The sequence below is a fragment of the Haliaeetus leucocephalus genome, unplaced genomic scaffold (assembly GCF_000737465.1).
Source record: "Haliaeetus leucocephalus isolate CR32 unplaced genomic scaffold, Haliaeetus_leucocephalus-4.0 Scaffold556, whole genome shotgun sequence".
In the NCBI taxonomy this organism is placed as follows: domain Eukaryota; kingdom Metazoa; phylum Chordata; class Aves; order Accipitriformes; family Accipitridae; genus Haliaeetus; species Haliaeetus leucocephalus.
The window spans coordinates 1,805,863-1,819,399 of NW_010972992.1; the positions used below are offsets into that span (position 1 = coordinate 1,805,863).

The window sequence follows — 13,537 nt, forward strand, 5'->3', positions numbered from 1 at the left end:
GCTGCATTAATACTGAAGGCGCAGCTCTTTCCTGTCTCCCATCCTTTCTTCCTCTGCTGTTGGGTTGAAAATATTATTTGAAACCTTTTTTTAAGCACACAGCTTTGTTACGGGAATGGTGGTTTTTATGGGATGGGGACAACACACGGTGTCTTCAGGAGTGTGGTGCATGCAAGTCAGCAGGTAAGGGGGCTGCTTTGGGGGTTTGAGACCCCATCCCACTGCTAAAGGGTCTTAAAGTCCCTTAGCCCAGCTTTGTAGTTAATAATCACCCTCCCAAATTCCCTGTATCAGCCAAAAAACCACTTCCCATCGGGGAGACCGGCTCTTCACCCCAACATGGCATGGAAGCAGAGCCCAGTCCTCCTGCAAATCAGTTTACACCTTCCCCAACAAAAAAATGTTCTTTTCCCTTTGCAGCCACCCAGTCCACTCTTTCTCTCCCTCTTTTCAGTGCAAAAGAAGCATGGCATTTCCCCGTGCTGAGGTGGCACCCTTGCCTGTGTCTCCTGCCTGTGCTGCCCTCGTTCAGCAGAAACCAGCACCAGGAACTGAAACCGGTCCCCTGCCCTGGGCATTGCTTAGCCCTGTGGAACCCCGGGAGCTATTATGGGTCTAAACCCACTTTTTGGGGGCAATTTGTTCTTCTAGCAATACTTTTAGAGGTGCAAAAGTGTAACTACACCTCCAGTACAAACTGCTGCAAGGCCGTGTTTGCAAGCGGTGCTGGAGAATCAGGGGGGATGCTCCCCAAAAGGGTCACGCATCGTGCTTGGCACCCCGCCCCCTTTTTTTTTTAACCAAAAAGATGATCGCTAACCCCAGAAACCCCCTTTTCCCAGCAGTTACAGCTCTGCTGAGTTTCTCCAGCCCTGAGGAGTGATATTGAATTCCAGCGGCGCATGACACCGCAGGGAGTTGGTGGGGGGACAGCTGCATTGGCAAAGGGCTCTCCCACGCCGAGACAAGGATTTAATTAAAACAAAGACAATTAAAGCTGTGATGGGGTCTGCTGTTCGGGGTGACATACCAACCCTCCGACCCATGCAGCACCCAGGTGATGGGGCAAGCACCCAGTTTGGACCTCCACCCCCCCTTAAAATAAGAATTAAGCCACTTTTTCCAGCTAGGCAAATAAAACCCTTTAGGAGGAGAAATAAAACCCCTCCAAGCCTGGCGCTGGCATGGCCCCAGCTCAGCTCCGGTGTCACGCTGAATATTTTACAGCGTGGGTTTAAGGGTGGCCAGTCACATCAGCAACTCTTTGTGCTAAGAGGGGACAAAAAAACCACCCCCGAGCTCCTTAAAAAGAAAAAAAACCCCACAACCCTCGTGGGTGTCTTGGGGTGCTTTTCCCCCCACACTGATTCATGTTCCATTGCCAGGAAGCTCGGCCGGGCACCGCGCACACCCAGCTCGGAGGTGGGATTAAGCCAGGCTTTGGTTAATCCCCTCCCAGCAGCCAGGCTTTATAAATCCCCTTGTGCCACCCGTCACAGCACCCAAGGGTGCCCCTGGGGCCCGCCGGCATGGCCCAGCAGCGCCGCATCCAGCTCTCCACCCAGCGTCCCACCAGCACCGTCTGCGTGCTGGGCACCGAGCTCTCCCTGGATGTCTGCGGGTAAGCGGCCACAACGCTGGGGGAAAAAAATAAAACCAGCTTTTTTTTTTTTTTTACTTTTATCCCGTTAATCAAGCTGATAAAAATAGCTTGGGGCGGGGTGGGGGTGATGCTGTTGCTTGGGGTGGTTTTCCCAGGGGATGCTGAGCCCCGCGAGGAAGGAGATGCTCCAAATTGCGACGCAGCAGCTGGGTGGTGACCCCTCTGAGGGAGATTTTGCAGTTTTGGGGGTGCAAAAAGCCCCCCTCCCCCAGCAGCTTTAAGTGATGGCCCAGGCTGAGTTTCATATCCCAGCTGGGCACTGCTGTGTCCTCCTTCAAAATGGAAATATATCTCTGTTTTGGTGGAACGTGGAGAGTGAAACCTCTGCGGTGCTGCTGGCCGGGGCGTCACCTCCTGGCACTGGGTGTTTGAGCTGCTTTGCTGGCCCCAGTCCAAGTTCAATTGCTTTTCAGCAGCAGGTTTTGCTTTTTGCTTCCTTAAAGCCCAGCTCAAGCAGTAGCTTGGGGTTTTATTTTCCTTAATGCATCCAAACCCACTGGACCATCACTGCTGACAGCATCCCATCCTCTCCCGCTGGCCCCGGGGTTGGTTTTTCCGCTTCACCCTGGGGACAAATCCGTGTTTCCCTCCTTGCAGGTCAGGATTTGTGCTCCTTGGCCCATCGCCTCTGGCCTCTTGCACTGGGGTGGAGTGATGCAAGCTGCAGCTTGCCCGACCGCTGCAGCTTTGCTTCGCTCTTAAGGGGATGCAACCGGTCAGGGCTCACCACTGGCACTGCTGCGGGGTGAAATGCGAATATTTGGGAAGCCCCATGCCAAAAAAAACCCCCTAAACAGCTCCAGGGGTTTGCTGCAATGGAATATTGCAGGATTTGTTGCAAGTGCATTTTTCAGGACTTGTTGCGTTTTGCAGGGTTTATTGCAATCAATATTGCCGGACTTGTTGCATTTTGCCTCATTTGATGCAATTCAATATTGCAAGGTTTTGTGCATATCACAAGGTTTGTTGCAATTAATAATGCAGGATTTGTTGCCGTTGCCTTTTGCAGGATTTGTTGCCTCTGGTAGGATTTGTTGTAATCGCCTTTTGTGGGATTTGTTGCAATTACCTTTTGCAGGATTTGTTGTAATCGTGTTTTGTAGGATTTGTTGCATATTGAAGGACTTGATGCAATTGCATACTGCAGGTTTTGTTGTATATTGAAGGACTTGTTGCAATTGCACATTGCAGGATGTGTTGCATATTGAAGGACTTACTGCAATTGTATTTTGTAGGATTCATTGTGTTTTGCACGACTTGTTGCAATTGAAAATCGCGGGATTTGTTGCATATTGTAGGATTTATTGCAATTGCATATTGCGGGATTTGTTGCAATTGTGTTTTGCAGGATTCCTTGCATATTGCAAGATTTCTTGTATGTGGCAGGATTTGCGTCACCTGCAGATGTATGCATGCTGTATTATTCCAGCAATGCCCCCCCCCCGGGGCTCTCACTGGGCTTTCCTCTCCCCCTCCCCAGATCTGCACCCAAAGATGCCGTCGCCTTCCACGTGCAGGGGACGCCGGGCGTGAAGCTCTACGTGGTGCACGAGACGCAGAGCATCAAGTTGCCCTCCAGTGTGTCCCGCTGGCCCCTGGCCGCCGGCACCGAGGTGCTGCTGGCCATGGATGCTCCCAGCAAGGACGTGGGCGATGAAAAGGTGGGTGCTGGTGTGCCAGCAGGATCCAGCCCTTCTTTGCACGGTGGCGAGCACCCACTCCTTGTTGCAGGTCAGGATTTCTTATTTCAGGGAGGCCGGCGGGGTGCCCGTGGGCAGAGCCATGCTGTACCTCACCTGCGTGGGTAAGTGGAGGGGGGGGAGCCCCCAAACTGTGGCGCCAGTGGGGATGCACCCCCCAGCATCCTTCTCCCCGCAGAGGTCTCGCTGGACACCGATGTCAGCCGCAGCGGGGCGGTCAGCAGGACGCTGCTGGATAAGGTATAAAGGGGGGGCGGGAGCCCCCTGAGACCACCGTGGGATGTGCGGGGGGGTGATGGCTGACACCCCCAGCCCTGCTTCATTCCCTCCCCTCAGGCGACATGGACGTGGGGTCCCGACGGACACGGGGCCATCCTGCTGGTAAACTGCGACCGCGATGATCCCAAAGCTGAGACACTGGATAACCAGGACACCGCTATTCGCTCCTACGCTGGTACTGGCACATCCCATACAAGAAACCCCCTTTTTCCTATGTTTTTCCCTCCAGATTTTCCTTTCTTACAGCCCTTTTCCCCCCCAGACCTGAAGGACATGTCGCAGATGGTGCTGCGGACCCGAGGTCCCCGCACCATCTTCGCCGGCCACCGCCTTCTCCTCCACGTGGACTTCAGTGACGCCGATAAAGTTGGCGTTTTCTACGGTGGTAGTGAGTGCCCAACGCTGGGGTCTGGGGGGGAAGAGACACCCCAAATTATTGGGGTTCAAGCAAAATGCTTGCAGCAGAGCTGGTACCACTTCTGCAGCATCCAACCTACATCCCATGGTGGGGCGTTTATCTGATGCACCGGGTGATTTTGCTCCACCCGTGCATGCTCCGTGGGATCAAATAGGCCTTTTTTGCACGGGTTTAGCAAAAAAATAGAGCTGAAACACTGCAGAAAAGGGGTTGGCTGTTTAAGGGGGTTGTACGGTGCTTGCACCCACAGACAGCATCGCACTGGAGGAGTACAAGCATGTGCTGGGGGGCTCGAAGCTTGCCTACACCATCAAACCCAGCCGGCATCAGGAGGAGAGCATCTTCTATGTGGAAGGGCTCACCTTCCCCGACGTCGACTTTTCGGGGCTGGTGGCTTTCCACGTCACGTTGCTGGAGAGCCCCGAGAAGGTACCAGCTGCGTGGGGGGTCAGGGTGAGCCATAATGGGGGGGAGCAGAGCCCAAATGCTGTCCCCCCACCATCGCAGGGTTTGCTGGAGACTCCGATTTTCACTGACACGGTGGTTTTCCGCGTGGCTCCATGGATCATGACCCCCAACACAGCAGCACCCTTGGAGGTCTTTGTCTGCAGGTAGGTGCTGCGTGGGTGGCTGCATCCTGCCCGGTGCTGGATCAACTCCCATATGCCATTTTTCTTCCCAGCGTGGACAACAATGAGGATTTTGTGGCGGCCGTGGGTGCCATGGCTGAGAAAACCAAATGCCCACTCACCGTCTGCCCGCTGCTGGAGAACCGCCAGGACCGCTGGATCCAGGTGGGTGCAGGATGATGCCCAGCCCCATCCTCACTGCAGCAGCTCCAGGGGGGCTTCCCCCCATCTTTTCCATCCCTTCTGCAGGACGAGGTTGAATTTGGCTACGTGCAAGCCCCCCACAAGACCTTCCCCGTCGTCTTCGACTCACCCCGTGATCAGGGGCTGAAGAATTTCCCCGTCAAGAGCATCCTGGTACCTGACTCCTTCCTCCTCCCTCCCCCAGCAAGGCATAAAGCTTTGCAAACCCATAAAAAAAAAAAAAAAAGAATAAATCTATTTTTTTCTTGCTTTTTTGGGAAGGGAAGAGCCAGCATGGAGGGTGATTTAGGAGTGCTGCACTTTGGGTGCTTATGGCTTTTTTTAAACCATTATCGCCTTTTTTTAACTATTATTGCCTTTTTTTACCCCATCCAGGGCCCCGATTTTGGTTATGTGGCCCGGCAAGCACCAGAGGGTGCTTCCAGCCTCGATTCCTTTGGTAATTTGGAGGTGAGCCCCCCCGTGACAGTGCAGGGCAAGGAGTACCCCTTGGGCCGCATCCTGATCGGCAGCAGCTTCCCCAGGTGAGATGCAGGATGGAGGGGTCAGAGCACTGGACACCTCCCCCCCCCCGCAAAGGATTTTTATGCAGCATTTGAGGTTGGTTGCAAGTAGAGCATCACCTTGGGCACCCCAAAATGGCAGCTCCCCCCTTGTGCCCCTCACAGATTCGGCGGCCGACGGATGGCAAAAGCTGTCAAGGATTTTCTCGTTGCCCAACAAGTGCAGGCGCCGGTGGAGCTGTTTTCGGACTGGCTCCTCGTCGGCCATGTAGATGAGTTTCTCAGCTTCGTTCCCGCGCCCGATCGGAAGGTAACGAGTCCCAGGGGCAGAGAAAAAGTGGGGTGCAACCTTATACAACCCCCCTGCCCCCCAATCATCCCTTTTTTCCCTCCCCAGGGTTTTCGGCTTCTCCTGGCCAGCCCCAGTGCCTGCTACCAGCTCCTCAAGGAGAAGCAAGAGGAGGGATTCGGCGAGGCGGTGATGTTTGAGGGTAGGGCGGAGGACGAAAAACTGGGCTTGATAGGTTCATTTTCCCTTTTTCCTGCAAAATGCAATGGGGCAGGTGAATGCACAACACCACAAAACCCAGCTAATGGCTGGAAAGTGCTGCCAGCAGCAAGGATGGGGGGCAAAATTAAGCAGAATTAATTAAAAAGCTGCACAGATTTGATTTCCTGGGTTGGGATGGAGCTTGCTGCCAGTGACCCCTGAAAGAGGGGAGCTCCTGGCTCAGACCTGGGAGTCTCATCCCAAACGCATGGGGGAAAGAATTCCTGCCTGGTTATCTGTGCTGCAGGACTAAAGGAGGTGTCCAAGCCAACGATCAACGAGATTCTGGCTAATGAAGGTCTCCGGAAATTCAATAATTATGTCCAGGTGAGGAAGGGGGGCAGGGGGCTCCTTTCCATCCCTCCTTTGTGTCCTTCCATCCCTCCATTCTTCCCTCCCTCTCTCTGTTCACCCCTGTCTCTGTCCCTCCATCCCCCCCTTCCTCTGTCCGATTTGTCCACCCATCCTCTCCATCCCTCTATCCCTTTGTCCATTCCTCCCCCCACCCCCCTCTCTCCATCCCGTTGTCCCTCCTTCTTACCTGTCCCTCCATCCAGCCACCCATTCGTCCTCAATTTGTCCACCCATCCCTCTGCCCATCCCTCCCTTTGTCCCTCCATCTCTCCCTCCCTCCCTCCATCCATCCACCCATTCCTCCCTCCATCTGTCTGTCCATCTCCCTCCCCACCCCGGCTGACCCCTCTCCCCTCCCTCCCATCAGAGCTGCATCAACTGGAACCGGGACATCCTAAAGCGGGCGCTGGGGCTGGCCGAGTCGGACATCCTTGACATCCCCCAGCTTTTCCGAGGCAACGTGGCCACCGGCGCCGAAGCCTTCTTCCCCGACATGGTAATGCTCATCATCCTCCCCCCGGAGGGATGTGAATTTTTGGGGTGGGATTTGCGCTCTTACCAGCATCCCTGTGCTGCAGGTGAACATGCTGGTGCTGGGCAGACACCTGGGCATCCCCAAACCCTTTGGACCACTGGTGGGTGGGCAGTGCTGCCTGGAGGAGCGGGTGCGGGCGCTGCTGGAGCCCCTGGGCCTCACCTGCACCTTCATCGACGACTATTTCTCCTACCACGTCCTCTCCGGGGAGGTCCACTGCGGCACCAACGTCCGCCGTAAGCCCTTCGCCTTCAAATGGTGGCACATGGTGCCCTGAAGTGGCTTCAGCACCCATGTTCCTCCTTCCTCCTCCCCAAATCCCTCTCCCCAACCCTGCAAGTGCCTTCAGCGGTGGCGTTGAAATAAAAAGGGCTGCAGCTTTCTCCTGGCCTCCCTCTTGCTTGGGTGCAAGGTTTGAAGCTTTGTTTTAAACGGGAAGACGGTTTTTTTCACTCTCTGGTGGTACGGCACATGGGCATTGCTGTCCCAGCACAGCAGTTAAAATTAAAATGGTTAAATGGTGGGCGGAAAAAAGCAGTGAGTAGGGTTATACAGTCCTCTGTCTTGCTGCAGTGATGGGTGTGCAAAAATGCATGTGCAGAAACACACGTGTGCATGCCCCAAACCACACGCGCGCAAGGCTATGTGTGCCTGCAGATATGCACGCACAAAAATGTATGCGCATGCACAAAACTACATGCACAGAAAAACGCACATGCACGTGTGCACAGAAATAGACATGCAAAAAAATACACGTGCATGCAAACCCATGGCACATGCATGCAGAAAAACATGCACGCATGCCCCTATAGACAGGTGCATGCACAAAACCACGCACGCGCAAAAATCCACTTGCATGCACAAAACCACACAAGCATGCATTAATACTCAGATATGCATGCATTGCCCCGTGTTTGCACCCTGCTTGTGAAATATTAAAGGGAAGTGTTGGGGGTGGGGGGGTATTTCGGGATGGAGGATGCTGTCGGCAGCAGGATGGTGCCCTCCAATGGCTGTGGATTTGCTTTTGGGGCTGCTGGGCGTGCATCACGGGGAGGGAAAAGCATCCCCTGCACATGTCTCTTTGGTTAAATTAATTAAATTTAAATTAAAAAGAAATAAAATAGGGGTGGATAAAGCGAGCGGAGCGAGGGGTGTACACAATGACGTCGTTTATTTAAACATTTACTCCAAGAAATATAAAAAAAAAACCATGAAGAAGACAATTACAGCACTAACCCAGGACCCTCTGCTAAAGGACGAGTTGTTCTGAGATCCTCGTGGTTCAGGATTCTTTTTTTCCTTGAGCCTCCTCCTTCGCTTGCCCGTGGCCGGAACAGGGCGGCCGAGGGGGGAGAAGTTTAATCAGGCTACAAATTATTTTGCTGGTGGGCAGGATGAACCAAAATGATGCTTTTGGGGCAGGTAAAAGTGGGGTTTTGGTGATTTCTCCACCCCCTGTTTAACTGGGGCCGCGGCACCCACTTGTGCCACAACCCCAAAAAACCTAATATTGCTAAAAAAGCGGAATATTTGACTTTTCCGCCCAGCTGCTCTCCCTGTCCTGGATATTTTATCTCTAACACACCCCCAAAAACCCCCAAAATAACCCCCAACCCCAAAGCAAATGAACCCCCCCCCCCCCCCTTTTTTTACTGCAAAACTCCCCGAACGGGTGCGAACGCCGCCCCCGAGCACCCAGTGCGACCCGTTGGGGAGAGCGGAAAGGACTTTAAAAAAAAGAATAAAAAATAATTCAAAATAAACCCTCCAAATTCCAAAATAAAAATTAAAAAAATCACCCTTGGGTTGCGTGGAGGCAGAGCTGGGCTCTGCTCGAAAAGGCACCTCGTTTCTCCAGCACAGTGCACAGCGTTGTAGGAGGGACTTTGGGCTGATACCAGGTGGAAATAATTAATAGTAACTAAAACAGATTAAGAAGAATTCCAAGAAAAAGCTTACGCGATGCTTTAGGGCTCCCCTCTTCATACCTGAGATCGCCCTGGGGTGGGCGAGGGCTGCGATAGCGGGGAGGGGAACCCCAAAATGATGCTGGGGATAGGTTTGGCCCTTGGGGAATGTGGGATGACATCCATATCCTGAATCCCTCCGGGAAAAGGGATGCTGGAGGAGGGGGGAACCCCCCCCAAAATTATAGCACCCAAAGTGGGGGGTATTTGGGAAAAATGCCAAAAAATTGGATATCGGGGAAAAAGAGGTGTTTTGCAGCTACTCTTCAGGTCCCCAATTTTACCCCAAGCCCATGGCTGGGGTTATTTGCGGCTGGGAAAAGGGGAAATAATAAAAAGTGATGCAGAAAAATACAAATAAAATTAAAATAATTAAAAAAATACACCCCCCCCCCCCCAAATAAGCCTGGATGTGCCAAAAGATCCTGCTACGGTCGGGAACTCAAAAAGCCAGGGGAGGGGGGGGAATAAAAACTCCCAAGGCTTTGGAAATGGGAGAACAGGTAGTTAAAACCGCGGCTGGCTTGGAAAAGCGGGGTTTTTGGGGGGGGGGATCCCAGGTCCCAGTTTGGGTGGGAGCCCCTCAGATGGTGCGGGGGTTGTATTCGGGCAGCTTGCGGAGCTTCTCTTTTTCGGTGTCGGTCTCGTCGCGGGCGATCACCAGCGAGTGGGCATAGCCCATGGCCACCTGGGATGAGGGCAAAGTGGGGAAACTGAGGCACGGGCCCACGCGCCTTGTTCCCTTCTGCTTTTTCCCCCACCTACTTTTATCCGGGACTGTGTTTGAGCATCCCATGGGGTGTGATGAGTTGTATACAGCCTCAGCCACTGCATTTATTTAAGGGGGGGGCCCCCACACGCCCTCCCTCCAGCAGCCCATGGGTGTGATGAGTTGTGTACAGCCTCAGCTGCTGTATTTATTTAAGGCGGGGGGGGTGGGTGTCCACGTGCCCTCCCTCCAGCATCCTCTGGTGGGGTCCCCCATTCACCTGCTCCGTGTAGATCCCATCTAGGGTCTTCACCTCTTGGGCGGCTGTTGAGGATTTGGGCTTGTGGTCCCCGTAGCCCTGCCGAGTGCATCCCATGGAGAGGGGGGAAAATCAGTGGAGGGGGTGGGAAGCAGCCGGTCCCTCCCGCTAGTGGCTGGGGGGGAGGTTTTGGGGTGTCAAGGGGTTGGGGGTCCCCAGTAAATCCTTCTTACCAGTTCCCCGAAGGTGGGCGAGGGACCCCAGCTGATGGTGCTCTCATCTGCCGCCACGATGATGCTGCTCTTCCTGCAGCGGGGTGCAAGGCAGGGTGACCCTGTGCCCCCCCCACCGAGCTGCCCCGCAGGAGGCTGCACCCCAAAACCCCAAGAAATTAGGGTGGGGTTTCTGGGGGGAGAGGTCCTTGGACTTACCCACAGGCTAGGCTGCGGATTTTCCAGCCGCAGAGGTCCTGCACGGCTTTGGGGTACATGGTGGACTCCCGGGAGGTGTTGGTGGCACCCCAAAAAAACAAGCCGCCTGCAAAGCCCCGACATTGCCCGTCAAACTACGGCATGCCCTGAGCATCCCCCAAACCGCTCCAAATAACGACGGATTTTGCTTTAAAACGCCCAAATCCCGACCTGTCTCGCTGACGGCGAAGGAGCACGTGTAGCCGGCGTAGATCTGCGCCGCCCCGCGCCCCGGGAAGTCGAAGAGCTTGACCAGCCGCGGCACCATCTCGTCCTTCTGCTCGGCATGGCCCAGCCGCCCGTAGCCCCCAAATCCCCAGGAGAAAACGCGCTTCTGCGAGTCCAGGACGAGCTGGGAATGGAGAAATATCCCCCGACACCATGAGCAGCTGAGACCTGACCAGTTCAGCGCAGGGAAAACTGCCGCAGCCACAATAAACAGCAGCGATTGCAGCGAGTATTGCAAATGCTAAATGCGCGCTGCAATTATTTATCCTTAAATGCACTCTGCAAATTTCTGTCCTTAAATGCACCCTGCAAATATTTATCCTTAAATGCACTCTCCAAACCTCTGTCCTTAAATGCACTCCGCCAATCTTTAGCCTTAAATGCACGCTGCATGTATTCATCCTTAAACGCACACTGCAAATATTTATCCTGATATGCACGCTGCAAATCTCTATCCTAAAGCGCACGCTGCAGGTATTTATCCTTATATGCACAACGCAAATCTCTATCCATAAATGCACACTGCAAACCTCTCTGCTTATATGCATGCTGCAAAACTTTATCCTTAAATGCATGCTGCAAATCTCGACCCTTAAATGCATGCTGCAAATCTTCATCCTTAACGTGCATACGGCAAAACTTTATCCTTAAATGTATACTACAAATACTTATCCTTATATGCACACTGCAAATCATGATCCTCAAATGCACGCTGCAAACCTCTATCCTTAAATGCACACTGCAAGTATTTCTCCTTATGTGCATGCTGCAAAACTTTATCCTTACGTGCATGCTGCATTTATCCTAAAACGCATGCTAAAACTCTCTAGCCTTAAATGCGCCCTGCAAACGTTTATCCTTACGTACACCCTGCAAACATTTAGCCTTACACGCTCCTGCAAAGGCTTCCCCTCAAACGCATGCTGCAAATCTTTCGCAATTAACGCGTGCCGCAAATATTCACGCGTACCGTGTGGTTGGCCCCGCACGCCACGTCCCGCACCACCACGTTGGGGACGGGCAGGATCTGCCCATCTTTGGTCTTCTCGATGAAGATGGCCACACGGCGCGGCACCAGCTCGCAGTCGTACTCTATCCGCTGCGCCCGGGCGATGAATTTCCCATCCGAATTATGCCCTGCCGACAAGCGCCGGGATGAAAACGGGGTGTCCCCCCTCCCTGCGCCCCATTATTTCCAAGCCAGCTGCAGAAACCCCCTCTCCTCTTGCAACCCCCTTGTTATTTGCAGCTCCCACCCCCCTCTTTTTGCTGGAGGTCAAGCGATGCTTCAGTTGCCCAGATGGGGAAACTGAGGCAGGGCGGGGTTTTTTTCCCCAACCCCACAATAGCGCAAAATTTTAGCAAAGCGCCCCAAAACAGCACCGTACCCAGCTGCCCGTACTCAGGGCACCCGAAGGAGTAGAGGTTTCCTTTGCAATCCATGATCATGCTGAATTCGGCCCCGCAAGCCAGTTTGGTGATGGGCTGCCCGTTGTACATGATCTGCAGGAGAAGCAGAAAAAGGGGTTGAAAAAAAAGCCCCCACCAAAAACTCGAGAAAAAAGGCAAAAAGCTGAATTTCCCTGGGGAAATCCCCAAATCCTGGGTTTTATTTGACATTCTTGCCGTTTATTTTAAATTCTTGCATTTTATTTTAAACTCTTGCCATTTATTTTCCCACCACAGCCAGAAATGACTCCCTCCCCAAGAGGGATGTCCTTGCATCCTAAAGGGTTTGAGCTCTTCTAGGAATTTTTTTCAATGAGAAAAAAACCCCCATATCTGCCAGTTTTGCACCCAAACCCCAGGAGGGGAATGGCGATACCTGCGTAGGGCTGGGCACGGCGTCCGTCTGGTTCCCCAGCCCCAGCTGCCCCATTTTATTCTCCCCGAAGGCGAACACCGAGCCGCTTTCTGCAACATCAAAATAAAAAAAAAGAAAAGGCGTTTTTGGGGCAAAATGGGCCGATTTCAGCCCATTTTGAGTTTTTTTCCCCTCCCTCAATACCTGTAAGTGCCAGAGTGTGGTTACGGCCGCAGGCTGCCAGCACGATGGCTTCGCCCCCCAGCACCTCGATGAGCTTCGGGGCTTCCACCCGCTTCGTGTCCCCGTGGCCCAATTGCCCTTTTTCATTGCGACCTAGCCAAAAATTGTGATTTTTCGCAGCAAAACAGGAGGACGAAACCTCCTGGCATGGCGGCATGATCTTTTTTTTTTTTTTTTTTTTGAGGGGGGTACCTCCCCCAAACCGCTCACCCCAGCTCCAGAGCTTGCCCTCGGCGGTGATGAGCAGGCTGTGAGCAGCGCAGGGTCCCGAAACCACGCTCCGCACCTGAATACCTGAGAGACATCCGTACCTGTGCGGCCCCCACAAGTTCTGGCCCAGATTACGATATGCAACTGTATTTAAAAAAAAAATTTTAAAAATTAATTAATAAAAAATTTTAATTAAATATGAAGGTGCAGAAAATAAGCAGAAAAAAAATTAAATATAAATGCATAAAAAGTAAGCAGCGCGTTTATTTTGCTTTGCAGGAGATCCAGCGCACTCCAAGGTCTGGCCCAGATTATGCTACGCAAGTGTAAAAAAACCCCCTCCAAAAATATTAATTCATTAAAAATTAGTTAAATATTTATGCATAAAAATAAGCAGAAAAAATGAATTAAATATAAAGGCATAAAAAATAAGCAATGCGTTTAGTTTGCTTTGCAGGATACCCAGCGCACCCCGCATCCCAGATTACAACATGCAACTGGTTTAAAAAAACCCCCAAAATATTAATTAAAGAAATAAAATATATAAATGCATAAAAATAAGCCGAAATAAATTAATTAACGTATAAATGCATAAAAAAGCAGCATATTTTGCTTTGCAGGAGCCCCAGCCCCCCTCACCTTGCTGCTTAGGCACTTCTTTGCGGCCGATCAAGTCCCAGTTGGTGGCTCCGAAGATGAGGAGCTGCCCCCGGCACTTGGAGCCCTCCAGTTTCTGCAAGGAACCGGGAAACCATCAGTGACCTGGGGACGTGGGGGGACATCGGGGACACTGGGGACGTGGGGGGACA

The 13,537-nt window shown here is 52.7% G+C and overlaps 2 protein-coding genes across 2 annotated transcripts in view; one reads left to right on the plus strand and one right to left on the minus strand.

Annotated features, from left to right (window-relative positions):
- Window positions 1-1,529: 1,529 nt before the first annotated feature.
- LOC104837995 (protein-arginine deiminase type-1-like) lies at window positions 1,530-7,112 on the plus strand. The gene is given in 16 exon segments (XM_010577502.1): window positions 1,530-1,621; window positions 3,144-3,324; window positions 3,395-3,467; window positions 3,542-3,603; window positions 3,700-3,817; window positions 3,905-4,030; window positions 4,311-4,498; window positions 4,580-4,686; window positions 4,743-4,854; window positions 4,939-5,046; window positions 5,269-5,417; window positions 5,562-5,706; window positions 5,794-5,887; window positions 6,194-6,273; window positions 6,668-6,796; window positions 6,879-7,112. Coding segments are annotated over 16 exon segments (1,998 nt in total).
- Window positions 7,113-9,388: 2,276 nt separating this feature from the next.
- The window catches only part of RCC2 (regulator of chromosome condensation 2), an 8,822-nt gene continuing 4,673 nt past the window's right edge, over window positions 9,389-13,537 (minus strand). The window contains exons 2-12 of the mRNA XM_010577504.1: window positions 13,368-13,461; window positions 12,729-12,872; window positions 12,480-12,611; window positions 12,297-12,385; window positions 11,860-11,974; window positions 11,442-11,608; window positions 10,415-10,595; window positions 10,205-10,310; window positions 10,007-10,079; window positions 9,795-9,872; window positions 9,389-9,493 (exon numbers count right to left, since the gene is read on the minus strand). Coding sequence (XP_010575806.1) covers window positions 9,389-9,493; window positions 9,795-9,872; window positions 10,007-10,079; window positions 10,205-10,310; window positions 10,415-10,595; window positions 11,442-11,608; window positions 11,860-11,974; window positions 12,297-12,385; window positions 12,480-12,611; window positions 12,729-12,872; window positions 13,368-13,461 — 1,284 coding nt within the window. The remainder of the gene's footprint in view (window positions 9,494-9,794; window positions 9,873-10,006; window positions 10,080-10,204; window positions 10,311-10,414; window positions 10,596-11,441; window positions 11,609-11,859; window positions 11,975-12,296; window positions 12,386-12,479; window positions 12,612-12,728; window positions 12,873-13,367; window positions 13,462-13,537) is intronic.